Here is an 18,584-nt window from a genome sequence, read left to right on the forward strand (position 1 = left end):
TATTGCAAACAAATATGCCTATTAACATCTACATAGAGGCTGAATAGCTGCAGACTGGTCAGAGTGTCCATGCTGAAAGTGCCTACAATGAGCATGTGAATGTCAGAACTGGACCATGGAGCAATGAAAAAAGGTGGCCTCATCTGATGAATCACATTTTTTTTTTTTTTTATGCAGATCGGCAGCAGGATGCACTATGGCAAGAAGGCAAGTTGACGGAGGCAGTGTTGGGCAAAGTTCTGCTGAGAAAAAATGGGTTCTGGTATTCACGTGGATGATATTTTGACACATATCACCTATCTAAAGATCGCTGTAGACCACATACACCTCTACATGGCAAAGGTATTTCCTGATGCCAGTAACCTCCTTCTGCAGGAAAAGGCACCCAAACACACTGTAATGATTGCTCAGGAATGACTTGAGGAACATGACAAAGAGTTCAAGGTGCTGACTTGGCCTCCAAATTCCCCAGACAATCCAATCGAGCATCTGTGAGATGTGCTGGAAAGACAAGTCTTTTCCATGGAGGCCCCACCTCGCAACTTACAAGACTTAAAGGATCTGCTTCTAGTGTCCTGGTGCCAGCTACCACAGGACACCGTCTTGGGTCTTGTGGAGTCCATGCCTCAATGTGTCAGAGTTGTTTTGGTGGCACAAGGGGGACCTTCAAAATATTAGGCTGGTGGTTTTAACGCTGTGGTTGATTGGTGTATATAGCAAATTACAATGAAGCAATGTCCCTGCTAAATAACAGTCTTGAGTCATCATTACAAATTAAATTCAATATGGACATCCTTTATTACATCAAGTTATGAAGCCTTGCCATATGAGCAGCTGAGTTCTCCTTGGCAAAACTGATCTAGCCTAACATACTCTCTCTTTATCAGTTAGGCTCATTTACATATTATAGATTGAATTCCTTTCTATTATTCAAATCAGTACACACATAAATGGTACATTCCTTAATTCAGAGCTATGAAGAACCACCTAAAGGACCCCAAAATAGTTAATCATGTAAATCTCTTGGGCAAATATCTGGTTCACAGAAATACAACTTTTCAAATATAACATTATCAAAAACAAACTTAAAATGTTATGATTAAATCTGTTATTTATATGTAATTGTACAAATGATGTCAGAATTTCTAACTTGAACAGGCAAGCAGTTTCAAACACTTTTATCCTTTTGATAAATTTCTATTCAGTTCCCATGACTCCACATTTGCATCGTTGTTGAGGCTGTTGAGATTTCAAGTCTTTTAATGTCAGTGAATAAATTCAAAAGTCACATCATATCTAGAGGGTACATGCTATTGCAACTGAATTTTTAAGAACTGTAATGATGTATTATCTCTATAATATTAATTTAATATCTTTAGTAAAGTGTGCAATATTAAAGATACTGTATGAAAAGATGTTGGGTGCATGTCCCCTAGGAATGTTTGCTCCCAGTGTGACACAAAATTGCAGCACTGATCCTGCAAGAGTCAAAATAAATTAGTTTATTTGGTAGTATCATTCATTCCTGTAAACAGAGACGTTGGCGTTTATTTTTTGAAGTGAATTTCAAATATGTCACTCTAAATCATTTAGAACATGTTCAGATGTTTATCCTCAGGCAGGATGGTGTTTTAAATGTGAATAAAAATTATGAATGTTAGTATTTGCCTTATTTTTCATCCCATGATAACACTTTTTTTAGACAACTTCCTGGAAATTTGAAGATATTGCAATAAAATGTGTTTTCTTAGTACAATAGGATGCTCCATCTGGATCTTTTTTTCCTTTGTGCATGATACTGCCTATGGAAAATGCATGACACATTGCTTGTCAGAATGGGGCCTTAGATAATCTCATTTAATGCAATATCCTCCCAACCCCACTTATCTGCACTGGTTTCATGGAAAACCAATTAAGCAAAAGTGCTACAAGAGCAATGTTAGGAAAGTAAATGTAAAACATTGGTTATGTTTTCGGAAATTACTTTCTTTAGATTGACAATTCAATGTCTGCATGAGTTTTTCTCTTAAACTGGTTTTCCTTCCATGTGCTGAAACACACACACATTCTAGATTAACTATCAATTCCTGATTAAAATTTTATGTATACTGTATATTAATCCAATCCTAAGAAATCAGCAAAACAGTTAGATGTCCATGTTACAAATGGCAAACACAATTTCAAAGTTTCTATTTCTTTTTGATTGAGTTTTTAGTTTTAATGAGGATATGGAGTGATGTGTTGCAAGGTATTTACAAAAGGTATTTGACAAGGTATTTATGAAAGAACCACTACACAAGTGCTTAATTTGGCAGCTTAGTAGGGCTGCGTTTGCTAGATTGTTGAATTTTAATTGCATGAACAATATTACAATACAGTATTTATTAAGCAATGTAGTGATGCCCCATTTGGCCTAAGGTCTAATCCATGTAAACTCTAAAAAAGTCAGTAGTCATTGTACGATGTATAATTGTGAGCTGAATTAAAGGAAGTTCCCATAGACTGAGGAAGAATTTATTATCTCTCTTTTCAATATTTAATTACTTAAATATTTTCTAGTGAGGTTAATTATTTAATATTTTCTAGTAAGGAACCATTTCTGTCATAACCGCAATATATCTAAAGAATTTATTCTCATCAAAATGCTCTGTAAACTTACCAGCCCTATCAAATTAATTCTTCCAAAGTAATATCGAGTCTAGTTTTAAAAGTTCCTAAATTACTACTGTATACCACTTGGTACCTTATTCCATATGTCTGTAGTTCTCTGTGTAAAGAAAAACTTCAGAATGTTTGTACATTTTCCCTTAACAATTTTCCAACTGCATCCCCATGTACTTGATGAAACAGTGTTAATTTTGTTAATAAAAACTAAGATGAATAATACTTGTCAAAGACATTTTTCTGTGACAAAAACAGAACAAAGAATAAATAGAAATTTGCCTTTAATGACAAAAACTAAGATGAATGCTTTTAAAATCATAGTCAGTGAAAACTAAACAAAACAAAAATGTTACACACAGACTATTGGACAATGAGCCATATGAAGCTCTTTGAACATCTCTATCACACATGACATGGTCCACCTACAAATGCAGAGCATGAATGCAGTGGTACAATTTTAAAAACTTGTTTACACACTAGTAATTAGATATTACTAGTTTGGGCACCATTTGGAAATCATCACGTCAACTGGAACCCTGCTCCACTGTGCTCCAATATGACGGCCAACGTCTAACATATGGACCAACTTTAATTACAACGCAGACGAAAATAAAACCCAGTGTCAGCCATGTGGAATGATGCTCACTGGCAAGAACACCACAAACCTGAGAGGCTTTTAGAGGCGCGCCATCCTGAGATTCATGCCTAGGTATGTAACACACAGATATACACAGGATTTTGTTATTGCCAGTTTTATCCTTTTACAAGTTACTTAAGAAACAGATTTGTGCAGGTTTGAGAGCGCAATCAGATGCACTTTGCCTCAGATGTGAGTTTTAAGTGTTTAGCTTGTAGTGTCACACATTTTTTACAAATTTATGAAATGACAGAGGGTTTAATGGCTTTTAATAGTGTTCTACACAGTCCTGATAAAAGAATGGAAGCGTCACATTCATTCTTTAATTGTAATGGGCACATCTACACGTTCATCTGTGCATCCATCCAGTGAAACCACCTCACATGAATCCACTTACACATTTGGACACAGTGGCAGTGATGAAACAGTCATAGCAATTAAATTTTGAGGCAAGTTTCAAGTGGGTATTTGTCTTGTCTACATCATAGATGAAATGAGCCAATTCCTTTGTTAATACCAACACAAAATTTATTTAGAATTTCAGTGCTTGAAGCGCATCTCCCAATTAATACGATATACTCATGTCATGGCTTAAATTTGATCTGCAAACACTAAATTTGTGTTATTCATTTGGTTTCTGAGAGCAGACTAAGGTTTATGAACTTAACTCCTAAAATGTGAAGAACGTAGTAAAAGCACTTATGATGTCATATATTAGAATGGTATATTTGTGAATGTAATGGAGTCCCTTAGTTGCAATTAATTGACTACAGATAACATTTGTATTTGTGAATTTCCACAAAGCAAAGCAGTAACAAAGTTTAAAAATGTTTGTTTTTAGTATTACTTTAAGCAGTATTTTGCACTTGAATAAAAAATATCAGAATAAATTTAAAATGTGCACAAGGTCAGATAAATCAAAGAGTCAATGATGATCTCATTCTTTATGAACCCTGTGCGGAAATGTGTGCTGCTTAGTACAGCCTTTTTTTTTTTTTGGTAAAATCTTATAGCAGCTGTAACAGCTAGCCCGGCCACAGACAGACACAATACCACAATGTCCACCAAACACACATTTATTATAATATTTACAAACTATTGCAGTCCTTGGTCCTTCGGCTACCTCCATTCCTCTCTCACAAGCTCTGTTCACGTCCACCCGATTCCAGCTCCTCAAATGGAGCGAGATGGCCCCTTTAATCCTGCCCCGGATGTGCTCCAGATGCACGATGATGAACTTCCGGCAGCACTCCCCAGTGTGGCGGAAGTGGTGCCCTTGCACCCGGAAGCACTCCAGGCGTACACCATCCCTGGTCCAGCAGCACTTCCTCGTGTGGCGGAAGTGCTGTCCTCCAGGGCTCTAGGACTGTCCAGGCAACCAGGGAAGAGAAGTGCCGCTCTCCCGGTCCATCCTTCCTCCAGCCATCCCGGCGGGGCAGGGTTCCTGGCCGTCTATCACACGGCATAACTACAGCACGTTGAAGTCCAGAAAACTGTGATGACTGACCAGACCTGTCATTATCTGACCAAGACCTTTAGGAGTAAATCCTTTCTACACCTACTCTTCATTTTATGATCAAGAATCACTACATGTAGTTTGGCTTATTCATGTACATGTTAGTATAACAGTTTAGAGGTACAGCATATTCTATGCATATTCATCTGTTAAACAAGATATTCATCTGATTTTGACTATTTGACTAATTTCCTTTTAGTCGACTAAAACCGATTTAAATTTATCTCAACTAAAATTAATTCATTTTTTGTCAACTAAAAAACTAGGCTAAAGCTAATAATAATTAAATGACTAAAATTTGATTCAAACTAAAATGCAACTTAGTCAGAAGACTAAGACTAAATCAAAATGTATTGTCAAAATTAACACTGTGATTAACTAATTTTAAAATAACAGTCTCAATCAACTGTACTAATTCCCTTCATAATTTTAAATACTTCAATCATGTCTCCTCTTAATCTTCTTTTGCTTAAACTGAAAAGTTCTTTTAATCTTTCCTCATAATTGATCCCCCGTAGCTCTGGAATCAGCCTAGTTGCTCTCCTCTGAACTTCTTCTAGTGCTGCTAAGTCCTTTTTGTAACCTGGACACCAAAACTGTACACAGTGCTCCAGATGAGGCCTAACCAATGAGATTATAAAGAGTGAGCATCACATCCTTAAACCTATGTATATTTTGCAAGTACTTTATAAGTATAATACTTTGTGGTAAAGAGTCTATAGTTGATAATGGGAGTGAGTTATGAAAGTGAGCTGCTTGGATATTGCTTTGAATAAAATCTCAGAATGGTATATGATTCAATTGATTATAAATTTCAGAGAAGCTGTAATGAAAAAGAGTGGTTTGGGATCAAATGTTAAAAATAAAGACATTTCACAAACAGTTGTTCTACTGATAGTGAAGTTTTAATTTTGGTCACAAAAAATGAAAATACCTCAATATAGACAAGTGAAAAATGAAGTTTCCTACAAGAAACTGATGTGGCCAGCATATGATTTTCTCCAACATCTGAATGTATTAAAATATATGCAAGATGCAGTACTTCTGCATTTGCAAAAATATGAACTTTAAAAGCTGAAAGTTCAAACCTTATATTGAACTGAAATTTTACAAAAATGTTTCTTCTAAGCACTTCTTTACCTGCTGTTGGTATTTATATAAAAACATTGGACTTCAAAAGCTTGAAGTTGTATAGTAGGAATGCATCCAAAACCTAATCAGCTCCTAAGAATAATAACTGCAAGTTATTTGAACAAAATCTCCTAAGAATTTGACTATTCATGCTCATGTTAGTGTCCACAAAATTGTTCCCCACAGACCTCGTACCACACAGTTGTTACAAGGATTTGGCTATCCAAATTTACTTCGGGGTTTCAAAGGGAAAAACACAATCCTTTCATGAAAACAGTAATTCCTCCATGTATGGAAAAGTGAAAAAGAAAAAAATCCCCCAAATTTTATACAACAAAAACATTATTACTTAATAATAAATTCTGTTTGCCTCCATCTTCAAACTTTTCATCTGTTGGTTTTAAAGTCCAGATTATTCTCTGAGCACAAAATCTGTCAACCAATAAATATACATAGCAGAATACAGTACAAGAATGTCTATTTCCTTAAACATTCAGTTAGAACATTTATAAAGATCAACCTTTTTTCCAACAGTCAGTTCTGCTTTTTAACTCATACATTTATCTTCTCTCTAAACCATTCTCCACCTAACCTTTTAACTGGAAAAGCTTATTGACAACTCTGTACGATCACAGCCTGTCTCTTAGATACCTGCTATGACCTGATGTAGAGCATTAAACCCCAATTACATTTGGGACTGTATTCTGCTACCATCTAATGAATAAAAAAATCATCTTGTAAAACAATTATGAATATTAATATGTGTTTTGCCATTCTATGGTAGCTCTTTATTATTCATGAGTGCAACAGAACCTTCAACCAAAACAATCAGTGGCATAGAAACAAAAAGCTGAATAAATTAATTAAAACAAATGGAAACTCAACCATTAGTTGCATTAAGAGAGAGTGATGACAATGGGAATTGTTCATCAGACATTGATTGTGAAACTGATGCATACGGCACTACATGACCAAACTGCATAGCTGGTGACTTCAATTGTGGGAACCTTCACCCTAGTCCAGTATTTAACTAGCAAAAATGCAAAATGACTACAATCAAGTGATAGGATAAAAAAAATATGTTAGCCTCCTAAGCACTGTTCACAATGCAAAAACTGTTGTTTGTGTCAAGCAAATGTGGAAGCCACAAGGGCCGTGTCAATCATGAGGATCAGGCACTAGCATTCTACCTTTTCATGCATAAGCAACAAAAAAATATAAGAAAAGTGCTCAAAACAAAAATAATTACAACACCTGATTGCAAGATCGGGCGGTACGTTGGTAAAGGCTTCAAAACATATCACAAGAAGGACATGTATAAAATCTACATCAGTGCAGCAGTGGACATTAGACATATCTAACATACATTTATGTTGACATTTTGGTATTTGCATGTTTCTGTTACACATACAATATTTTCCTTGTTGAAAAGAAAAAATATGTTTTGATTCATTTTCTCGGGGGTAATTATAATACCAAGGAAGCTACATGCTGTGTCTTCCAAAAGAAAATGAGGAAAAACCAGTGAACTCCCTAGACATTTCAACCCTAGGATATTGATTTTCTTAAGAATTCAAACAAAAAGAAAAAAGGTTAATCCCTAGATTTCTCAACCCATTGATTTTAATTTTCTTAAGAATTAAAAAAAAAAAAAAATCAGATCCCTCATCCTCATGCTGAAGCACTTGAGCTGCCAGAACAATCAAAAAGCTATTAAGTTTTTTTTTCCAAGTAGCCACTCTCACTTCCAGTTTTAAATATTCCTCTTTAACACATTCAAAAGGCACTCTTGATGGCAAATCAAATCACTAATGTACCTTGGAGAGTTTAACTAATTTACATAAATACCAGATATCAATCTTTTACATATTTCACACTAAGTTATTTTGAATCAAAAAAATATTCTAAGCATTGCGAGTTGATCTATTAAGCATAAACCTGTCTCTCTCTCTCGTGCTTTCTCTCAGCTGACCACTAAAATTCCCAGTCAACTGTTTGTAGCAGTACTATCAAAAGTTTTTCTGTGAAGAAAACAACACAAAGCTGTCTCCATATAGCAATGTGGTTCATGAATCTGAGAGTGAATGTAAGCATACTGTCCAAACAATGGTGTAACTAATATTTCATAAAATATTTAGATATTATGTAGATAGCAGAATATCTATTTAAAAATATATTTTTTGCATTATAAACTTAATAATTTAAGATTAATAACAGTAGTCAACTTTATCCTATTTTAGACTTGAGTTGATCGAGTTGAGTTGAGTTGGTCCAATCCAAACACCATCATTTCAAAAGGTCTTCTGAAGTCCTTCTACTTGTGTTGAACATAAATTGACCTATCATGAGACATTTTTTGACAGAATGTTTTTCAAAATCTATTTCCTTAGCCCTAAGATGTGGTGTATTCTGCTATTTTCCAGATAAAATAAAATTCTGTGATCCATTAATTAATTTAAAACTTAAATAATAATAATAATAAATAATAATCAGGTTTGTGAGCATTTAATTCTAGCAGCTTAAATCAGACATGTTATTGTCTTTTGTCAGGAGTTAGCCATGTACAGTAGCTCATATTAAAAAGAAAAATTGTTATACTTTACATGGGTTATAAAACAACACAAGCAAAGGAAATGCTCTTCATTACAATCTTTACATTTGACAGGAGAAAAATCTAACAAAATAACTTACCTTTAAGTCTTTCTGCCAGTTCTCTGCTAAAAAGCACATTTGCAAGTTTACTTTGAGAGTAGGCTTTCAAGGAATCATAACTTTTCTCACTATTTATATCCTCAAACATTATATTACCCCATTTATGTGCCATGGAGGAGACATTAATGATTCTGGCTGGTGCTGATTTTTTTATAATGTCAATCAGTAAATATGTAAGTAAGAAGTGTCCTGAGAACAGAAAATAAAACAAAACAAATGGAACAATTAGTGATTGATGTCTCTCAAATTTGGCATACATGTTCAACAGAGTTTAATATTATGTTTTAGTTTTCCATCTTTCAATCCACTATCAACCTGCTTGGTCTAACCCATGAAAATACAGGGAAAATGTCAGTAGCAAGACTGGGAGTTTAAATACCCCTTAAACAGACTCAAGGTACTTTAAGGAGTGATGCACCCTTGGTAAATGGAGAAAAGGTTGCCACTCCTTGCTGTTGAGAAATGTCTCATAACACAATGATACCACTACCATAGACTATACTAGGGATTATTTGACCTCGCTGGTGTTCAGTGTTTAATTTTGCCTTGCATATCACTTAGCATTAAGGCAAAGAATTTACAGCTGAGGATCAGCAAATCATGAAAACTTCTGACACATATATGTAGCATTAGCTAGATAGAAATACATATATCCTTGCCACAAAATCGGCTCTTTCCTGCCAAGTGTCCTTCCTTGCCACTTTCCTATAATGTATCTTCATGTGGAATGCCTTGGAAACTATCAATAAATATCACCACTAGTTACAGTCACTGACTTCTGCATTACTGAGTCATAATTGGTCTTGCAGTAACTTCTCTATGTAGGAGATATACAATCTAATGTGTCTTAGAAAAATAGACCTCATGAAAATGAAAGAAACCATTAATTTATACATTTGGGATAAAAAGAGACAAAATAACATATACCAATCCTCTGTTATCACTCAACCCCATGTGAATCCAACAAGCCAAAGCTTAGCAATAACATAAAATTCAATTATCAACGACTCCTAGGCTATAATGGTGAAATGAACCAGTACATCAATAATTTCATTGACAAAGAATAAAGATTTAGAATGAAAGTGCAAGGGTATGTTTGGGAAAAAGCTAAAGCTGCAGGATCGGTTATTAAATTAAGAAAAAATAAGTCATAGAAACACAGAGTCACCACAATATTACTGTAATGTGTTCTATCGTTCATTTTAAAAGAAGTAATCACAATAATACCAAAATTTACTATATATCACTTACCTAAGTGATTGACACCAAATTGTAGCTCAAAGCCATCAGCAGTCTTTGAGTAAGGACACATCATAACTCCTGCGTTGTTAATAAGAATGTTGACTTGATTCTCTTCTAAAGATTAAATACAAACAAATGAATAAATATATATTCATTAATGCATTACTGTTCTACTGTAAACAGTTATTTAATGGGTAACACAGTTTAGAGCTGCTAAGACAGGCTACTCACAGCTATTCAGAGATGTGTTTCTGAAATCTGAAATGTGTATACCACCAAATTAACAAGTGTCACAAGCTGTAACTGTAGGTGTTTTGAGGAGCACCAGAGTTTTTATTTGTTCCATTTATTCTTATAATACCTAGGTGTAGAAGGCATTCCAGAAGCTGCTGGAAACCTTGGGTGGCTACATAATTGGGAACAGTGTAGATGATATTTCAGATTCACAACTACAGATCTCCAGTGACTCATTTTTATATCATAACTACTAAAAAGTCATTTTTTCTCATTATTGTGAAGCATGCTTTTGTTTTTTCTTCCATGAGTATTAAGGTGAATGGTTTCACTGTTGTTTGTTAATTTTAGAACATTACAACAGTCTAGACAAGAACAGGCCATTCAGCCCAACAAAGCTCGCCATTCCTATCTAATTAATTCTTCTAAAAAAACATCAAGTTTAGTTTTGAAAGTCCCAAAAGTCCTACTGTCCATCACACTACTTGGTAGATTAGTCCATGTGTCTATGGTTCTCTGTGTAAAGAAAAACTTTTTAATGTTTGTATGAAATTTACCCTTAACAAGTTTCTAACTCTATTCCCGTATTCTTGATGAACTTGTTTCAAAATAACAGTCTCAATCCACTGTACTAATTCCCTTCATAATTTTAAACACTTCAATCATGTCACTTCTTCATCTTCTTTTGCTTAAACTGAAAAGGCTCAGCATCTTTAACCTTTCCTCATAAGTAATCCCATGTATCCCTGGAATCAGCCTAGTCATCCTTCTCTGGACTTTTTCTAGCTCTGCTAAGTTCTTTTTGTCCTTGTACTCTACACATCGTGCTATATAAGCTAATAATTTATTAGCATTCTTAATGGCTTCTAAACACGGTCTGGCAGTTGATGGTGTTGAGTCCACTACAACTTCAAAATCCATCTCATAAGTTGTATTTGTGATTTTCAGACCTCCCAATGTATGTTCAAACCTAACATTACTGCACAGGATTTAACTTACATTAAAGTTCATCTGCCACAAATCTGCCCAAGCCTGCATGCTGTCCAAGTCTCTTTATAATGATTCAATGGATTTTAGATTATCTGCCTGTCCACCTAGCTTGATATCAACTACAAACTTAACCAGCTTGTTATTTATATTCCTATCCAAATCATTTACATCAGAAGGATATCAGCTAATTCTGATAGGGTTCTTCACATAATCCTCTGCTTCTTGCGTCTGAGCCAATAATGCACCCATCTACACACAACACCTTGAACTCCCACTTCTTTTAGTTTGATGCCCAACCTCTCATGCTTTCTGAAAATCAAGATAAATTATATCATATGCTCCACTCTGATAATATTGTTTTGTTGCTTCCTCATAGAATTCCAGCATGTTGGTAAAACATGACCTCCCTCTTCTGAACCCATGCAGATTGTTCAGTAAAACTGCTCTTGCCATGTGTTGCTCAATCTTATCCTTAATAATTCTTCCTATTAATTTACCTGTGATGTATGTTAAGTTTACTGGCCTATATTTGCCTGGATCTGCCTGGTCACCCTTTTTATAAAATGATATATTGGCCATTTTCTAGTGCGTAGTGACTTTCTAAAAATATGCATCAATGGCTTATATATGTACTTGCTAGCCTCCTTAAGAATTTGATGGTAAATATTACCTGGTCCTGATGATTTGTTTAATTCCAGCCTATTTAATCGAATTTCCTTTGCAGCATCTTTTTCAACTCTTTATTAACCCAGATTTTTTTTTTGTTTTTTTCCTACTAATTCCAAATTTAAGCATGTACCTGTCAGGTCAGGTCTGGTGAGGTTGGGGAGCACAGGGACATTTCTACATTGTTCACAATATTATTTCTTTTCCCTTGTTCTTTTTACCTAAACCCTCCAAACCTTTGTAATGGTACAAGAAAGTGTTGCATTCAATTCTGATTGAAGCTGTTTTTTTACACGATGTGGTTATACACAAAATTTTCATTATTTCTACTATTTACCTGTTTGAATTCAAAATTATACAGTTTCCTGTAAAACAGTTTGTTCCAAATACCATCAACAAAAGCCTAGATCAATCACTAGAAATCTACGGAACAAATGTTTTACTCCTGGGTAATTGTATGTAACATATTCAAAATTAAGGAAATCCAGTAAACTAATAATATTAACCCCTTATATACAGAAATGTAGTCAGTTACTGTACAGAATGCTTCAGATATAACAGATTAACAGCTCTATAACTGAGGCCCATTGTATTGGGAAATATGCCAGGTGAAGCCAGGATACACATTTAGTATATAAATCCAAAAGGTCTAAAGTGTCAGAACACCCCAAATATTTTTACTTTTTATTGGAATTTAAGCAGTTCAAATCCAGTGAGTAACCTGAAATGGTACAAAAGGAAAGCAGTAAACTGCCAGATGTTAAAAAAAGATGTTAAATGATTTAATATGAATTTAATATCATCACATATGTATATAGTGATATTTTTACCTCTTTTGAGGCCATCTCCAATGTGCTGCATGATTAAAAAAGAGTGGAGCATCTGTCGAGGGTTGCTTTTTGTCACCGAGGCAACTGCAGCAATTTTTGTTGGGGGTTCTCGATTCCAAAGCACTTTTTTCGTACATTATTTAAAACACTCATACAGATACCCGACTCCATTCCTCCCCAGCTTGTTACACCCACCTCACTCACTCCATTTTGACCCTACCATAACAGATTCTTCCCAAAAGTTATATAAAAACTATTATATTATATATATTATATTATATAACTTTTATGAAACCTTTTTTTATCATTGAATTAAAGTCACACAATGATTCTGATATTCCTTATTGGCAGCATTTCATTAAAGGTCAATCTACATCAGGAAGGATGAGAGTCCCATCTACTGAAAGGACAAGCCTCTTTATGGAGGAAAATACTGGGGTTGCGTGGTTTCTTCTCAGTGTTGATCAGTGATCAGAATGACCAGAACATTTCTGCTTCACAAATATCCAATGTTTAAATATTTTTATAGTTAAACATCCCCCAAAATGCACACACACATACTATCGGTTCCTCTGTTCCTCTCAGAGTTTTCTCCAGTTTCTAATTTCCTTTTGACGATGTAGGAAACTGCACTCAGTGACACCTTGGTTTTCTTTGTAATTCTCTAAAGGAAAGACCTACACTGTTAAAGGCTATCATGATCAATCTGTTTCTTCCTTGGTTAATTCCCTTTTTGTTGCTATTATGATAGCAATATACAGTGCAATACTCTCCAAACAGTGCTACAGAGGGTGTATTAAAGCAGTTGTTTCAACACTGCTTTTATATAGTTTGCTTCAGCTTTCAAGTTTTAAATAACCTTCTATTGCCGCAGAAAATGTGCAAATTGTTAAATTATTTGTTCCCAAAAAAAACCTTTATTACTGAAAATTACAATATTTTTCAGTTTTATGTAACAAACCTTTTTTAACCTCTTACTTTGTACCATTTCGGGTAACTTACTTACAGCTTAAATTTCAATAAAAACTTTAAACATGGGAGTGTTCTAAAATTGTTGGCTGTTGTGTATATTGTAAAACAAAATTACACTAACAGTGCAGGCATAGTTTTTGTTCCTCATTAAACATTAATATTACTGTATATATAAAGCTAGAAAAAATATTCTGGATTGGAGATGATGATAGAATATTTTGACTTTGCTAGTGACAAATCCATACAGTTTTCTGCTCACCAGAATTAATTTGCTGTGCAAATTCCCTAATAGATTTAGTGTCTGACAAATCCAGCCTCTTAACAAGGATATTAGTGTTTCCAGAACTTTCGGATATTTCCTTTTTGGCTGCTTCAGCTTTCTCCATATCCCTACAGGCAATAATGATTCTCGCACCTGAAAAAGATTAGAACCACCTATTAGAACATTTTAACCAGAAGTACTGAAACTTCAAAACAAACAACCAATAATAATCATTACAATACAGGTGCATGAACAAGATGCGTTTCTCTAGTTACAAGTTTGGAATAGGAGTATGTCTTCATGTGTTTTCTTCTCACATAACTTACTCTGGTGACAATAAATTGGATTGGTGTAGGTGTGTCTGTATGTATTAATTTAAATTGAGTTGGATGGACTAGAATCCCACCTCATCTTGGTTCCCTGCCCTGTACCCACTGTTGCTGCAATAGGCACAGGATTCCATGAACTGCAAAAAATGAGCCTCTCCTTTAAATGACTAAACCATTTTTCATTGATTTAAAATGAGGCATCTACTCTGTCTGAAATTCTGAAAGTGACTTCTTTGCTTCTTTTACTACCATTTACTATCAATCCCATCTATCAGAAACAACAGATGCCACAGGTAAATAAAAAAAAAATTGCCTTAGTATGGAAAAATTATGTCAAAATATCTACTTTGAAGTCAAACACATATGTGGTAGTAAAATAAAAGGTTTGTAGTAATAAAATCTATTTTAACCTCCTCTTAAACATAATATTCATCATAATTAGAATTATTGACCCAGCAGATACCTGCAATTCTCACAATATGGAGAAACTAATGTTAGGTTCATTTTGCTTGTTACCAGCATTATGGTGTTCCATTTTAAACATTTACATGTGGCTTTTAATAAATAAACTCAACATCAAAACTGAGCTGATAAACAGTTCATGCCAAACAAACCTCTCCGTGCCAAATCCTGTGCAGTTTCTTTGCCAATGCCAGTGTTAGAACCAGTTATGATAGCAGTCTTCCCATCCAATCTAATGTCTGAACACCAGCGTCCTTTAAACATGTTTCTGAAAGACACAAAAAGCAGACTACTTTTGTTGTATTTAACAAAATGTCTCTCATTTTCTTTCTATATCAACATATACTTAGAAATTCTTTTTTAAATTACACAAATGTTTTCAGACATAGATTGTAGTCAAAATTACTTTTGCCAGTGTAGTGGCTGACAGATTCTCCCATTTTGTCTTTGAAATACTGAAAGTGAACTAAAGTAAACAGGATAAAATACCAGCATGTTTTGCAAGACACTCAAGAGGACAGATTTCTGATGCATGTAGGTATGAAAGTAATCAAAAAATATTTAAGACACATAAAATTGCTTAATTAAATTTTATTGACTTATTGAAAAATAAAAGACATTTGCAATAAAACACCCCAATTGCTTACTAGAGACTTACAGTCATATGAAAAAGTTTGGGAAACCCTCTTAATTCTTTGGATTTTTGTTTATCATTAGCTGAGCTTTCAAAGTAGCAACTTTCTTTTAATATATGACACACCTTATGGAAACAGTAGTACTTCAGCAGTGACATTAAGTTTATTGGATTAACAGAAAATATGCAATATGCATCATAACAAAATTAGACAAGTGCATAAATTTGGGCCCTCCCAACAGAGATATTACATCAATACTTGGTTTAGCCTCCTTCTGCAAATATAACAGCCCCTAGACAGCTCCTATAGCCTTTGATGAGTGTCTGGTTTCTAGATGGAGGTATTTTTGACCATTCTTCTATACAAAATCTCTCCAGTTCAGTTAAATTTGATGGCTGCTGAGCATGGACAACCTGCTTCAAATCAACCCATAGATTTTCGATGATATTCAATTCAGGGGACTGTGACGGCCATTCCAGTACATTGTACTTCTCCCTCTGCATGAATGCCTTTGTAGATTTTGAACTGTGTTTTGGGTCATTGCCTTGTTGGAATATCCAACCCCTGCGTAACTTCAACTTTGTGACTGATGCTTGAACATTATCCTGAAGAATTTGTTGATATTGGGTTGAATTCATCCGACCCTCAACTTTAACAAGGGCCCCAGCTCTAGCCACACAGCCCCACAGCATGATGGAACCTTCACCAAATAACTCAATTTTTGTCTCATCAGTCCAAAGCACTTTTTAATGAATCTGGCTTGTCTAAATGAGCATTTGCATACAACAAGCGACTCTGTTTGTGGCGTGAGTGCAGAAAGGGCTTCTTTCTCATCACCCTGCCATACAGATGTTCTTTCTGCAAATTGCACTGAATTGTAGAACGATGTACACATACACCATCTGCAGCAAGATGTTCTTGCAGGTCTTTGGAGGTGATGTGTGGGTTGTCTGTAACCATTCTCACAATCCCACGCATATGCCGCTCCTGTATTTTTCTTGGTCTGCCAGACCTAGGTTTAACAGCAACTGTGCCTGGGGCCTTCCATTTCCTGATTACATTCCTCACAGTTGAAACTGACAGTTTAAACCTCTGAGATAGCTTTTTGTAGCCTTCCCCTAAACCATTATACTGAACAAGCTTTGTTTTCAGATCATTTGAGAGTTGCTTTGAGGATCCCATGCTGTCACTCTTTAGAGGAAAGTCAAAGTGAAGCACAGCTTGCAATTGACACCCTTAAATACCTCTTCTCATAACTGGACACACCTGTCTATGAAGTTCAAGGCTTAACGAGCTAATCCAACGAATTTGGTGTTGCATGTAGTCAGTATTGAGCAGTTGCATGCATTCAAATCAGCAAAATTACAAGGGTACCCAAATTTTTGCACAGCAAGTTTTTCACATTTGATTTAATTTCATACAACTAAATACTGCCTCACTAGAAATCTTTGTTCGGAAAACACCCCAGTACTCTAGATGTTCCTAGGAAATGAAAGACATACCACTGTTATCTTTTTTGTTGAAAGTAGAGTACAGTGACCCCTCCTTGATGGCGGTGGTTGCGTTCCAGAACCCCCCACGAAAGGTGAAAACCATATGTTCATATGGTTATTTTGATATATTTTAAGCCCTTATAAACTCTCCCACACTCTTATAAACATTTCCCACACAGTTATACAGCAAAAACCCTTTGTATTCTCTTACATATTAGATAAGATTCGTTGAAATTATGTATGTAAACACACTGTTTATATACAGTAAAACCTAAAAATTATTTTAAAGATATTGAGAGTCTCCGATATTACATATGTTACAGCCATTACGATAGACAGGCCATCAGCAATAAATACGTACAATGCAAGAAAAATTGTATACAGTAAAATGTGTGTACAGTGACACTAAACATATGTACATGTACTAAGTATTGTACACAGAAAATAATTAAGGTTACTCACCAAAAACAACACGACGACTTGTCTGATAACGATGAGTTTAATTTTACTGCATAACAAAGGAAAGCATTACAACTCTTCTAAAGGAGCCTCTTCAGGCGACTGTGTAGCACCGCCATTGTTCTTCTTCCGGCAATCTTCAATCCACATCCCTAAAGCTTCTTCCATCCGGAGTACCACCTTATTACGTCCACTTACAACTCGTTTTGCACCCTGGTTAAAGGACACTGCGGCCGTAGATCTTATATTCTTTTCCTCCTTTTTAAATATAAAGAATTGTGGACTCATTGATGCCGTAATGGCATCCTACAGCAGTGTAGCTATTCCCTTCCTTCAACATATCCAAAACTTTTACCTTTTCGGCAATCGTTAGCATCTTCCGTTGGTGCTTGGGCGCAGCCCCTGAAGCAGTAGCAGGAGCAGATCATTTTGGAGCCATAATGAAGGGCATTAACTATGGCCAAAGATAAATACAAAAGAGCACAAAAGTTAACCCTTTACACAGCGAAACACGTTGATGCTGAATGAGCGAGACGGGACTTCCTGGTTAACGCAGCAGAATCGAATTCAGCGCTCCATCTGAGCCAATCAGCACACAGGAAATTAACTGCGTGCTCCGATTGGGTAGTTTCTCAGCCATCTGCCAATAGCGTCCCCTGTATGAAATCAACTGGGCAAACCAACTGAGGAAGCATGTACCAGAAGACCCATTGTCCGCAGAAACCCGCGAAGCAGTGAAAAATCTGCACTATATATTTAGATATACTTACATATAAAATCCGCAATAGAGTGAAGCAGTGAAAGTCGAAGCGCAATATAGCAAGGGATTACTGAAAATTATTATGCAGGCTGAGAGGGGTTCCTAACCTTTTTCATATGACTGTGCTTTTTACACAAGGACCTCTACATTGCATTTTTTAATGTATTTAATGTATAGTTTGGAGAAACAAGTTTGTAGTTATCTGAGAAACAAATATTACAGCTGAATATACAGTACACTTGTGCTATCAGATGATATCACTGGCAAACAAATGATTAATCATTTACTTCACCCATTGCCAATACACATTCCTTTTGATAATTTGATTAAACAGGTTGTAAACAACCTATTTACACTAGGCGCTAGAATCCCTGGCATTGAACAGCTGCATGAGAGCCTTCTACAAGAGGTAAAACGTTGGCTTCGTGGACAAATGGGATCTTTTTTAGAAGAGGCTGTGTTTCTTCAGAAGTGTTGCCTTGCAATCAAAGAGGTTCGGTGACAGGATCACCTCAGAAAACATCTTTAAGGTAATACATTGTTTGTGACTACCAGGCTTTACACCTAATGTTAGTCATAAACCTGTATTA

The 18,584-nt window shown here is 35.4% G+C and overlaps 1 protein-coding gene across 1 annotated transcript in view; it reads right to left on the reverse strand.

Annotated features, from left to right (window-relative positions):
• The window catches only part of zgc:112332 (uncharacterized protein LOC553712 homolog), a 34,879-nt gene that overhangs the window by 3,021 nt on the left and 13,274 nt on the right, over nucleotides 1-18,584 (reverse strand). The window contains exons 2-5 of the mRNA XM_039753314.1: nucleotides 14,800-14,915; nucleotides 13,854-14,009; nucleotides 9,912-10,016; nucleotides 8,640-8,849 (exon numbers count right to left, since the gene is read on the reverse strand). Coding sequence (XP_039609248.1) covers nucleotides 8,640-8,849; nucleotides 9,912-10,016; nucleotides 13,854-14,009; nucleotides 14,800-14,915 — 587 coding nt within the window. The remainder of the gene's footprint in view (nucleotides 1-8,639; nucleotides 8,850-9,911; nucleotides 10,017-13,853; nucleotides 14,010-14,799; nucleotides 14,916-18,584) is intronic.

This window comes from Polypterus senegalus, chromosome 5, assembly GCF_016835505.1.
Source record: "Polypterus senegalus isolate Bchr_013 chromosome 5, ASM1683550v1, whole genome shotgun sequence".
Lineage (NCBI taxonomy): Eukaryota > Metazoa > Chordata > Cladistia > Polypteriformes > Polypteridae > Polypterus > Polypterus senegalus.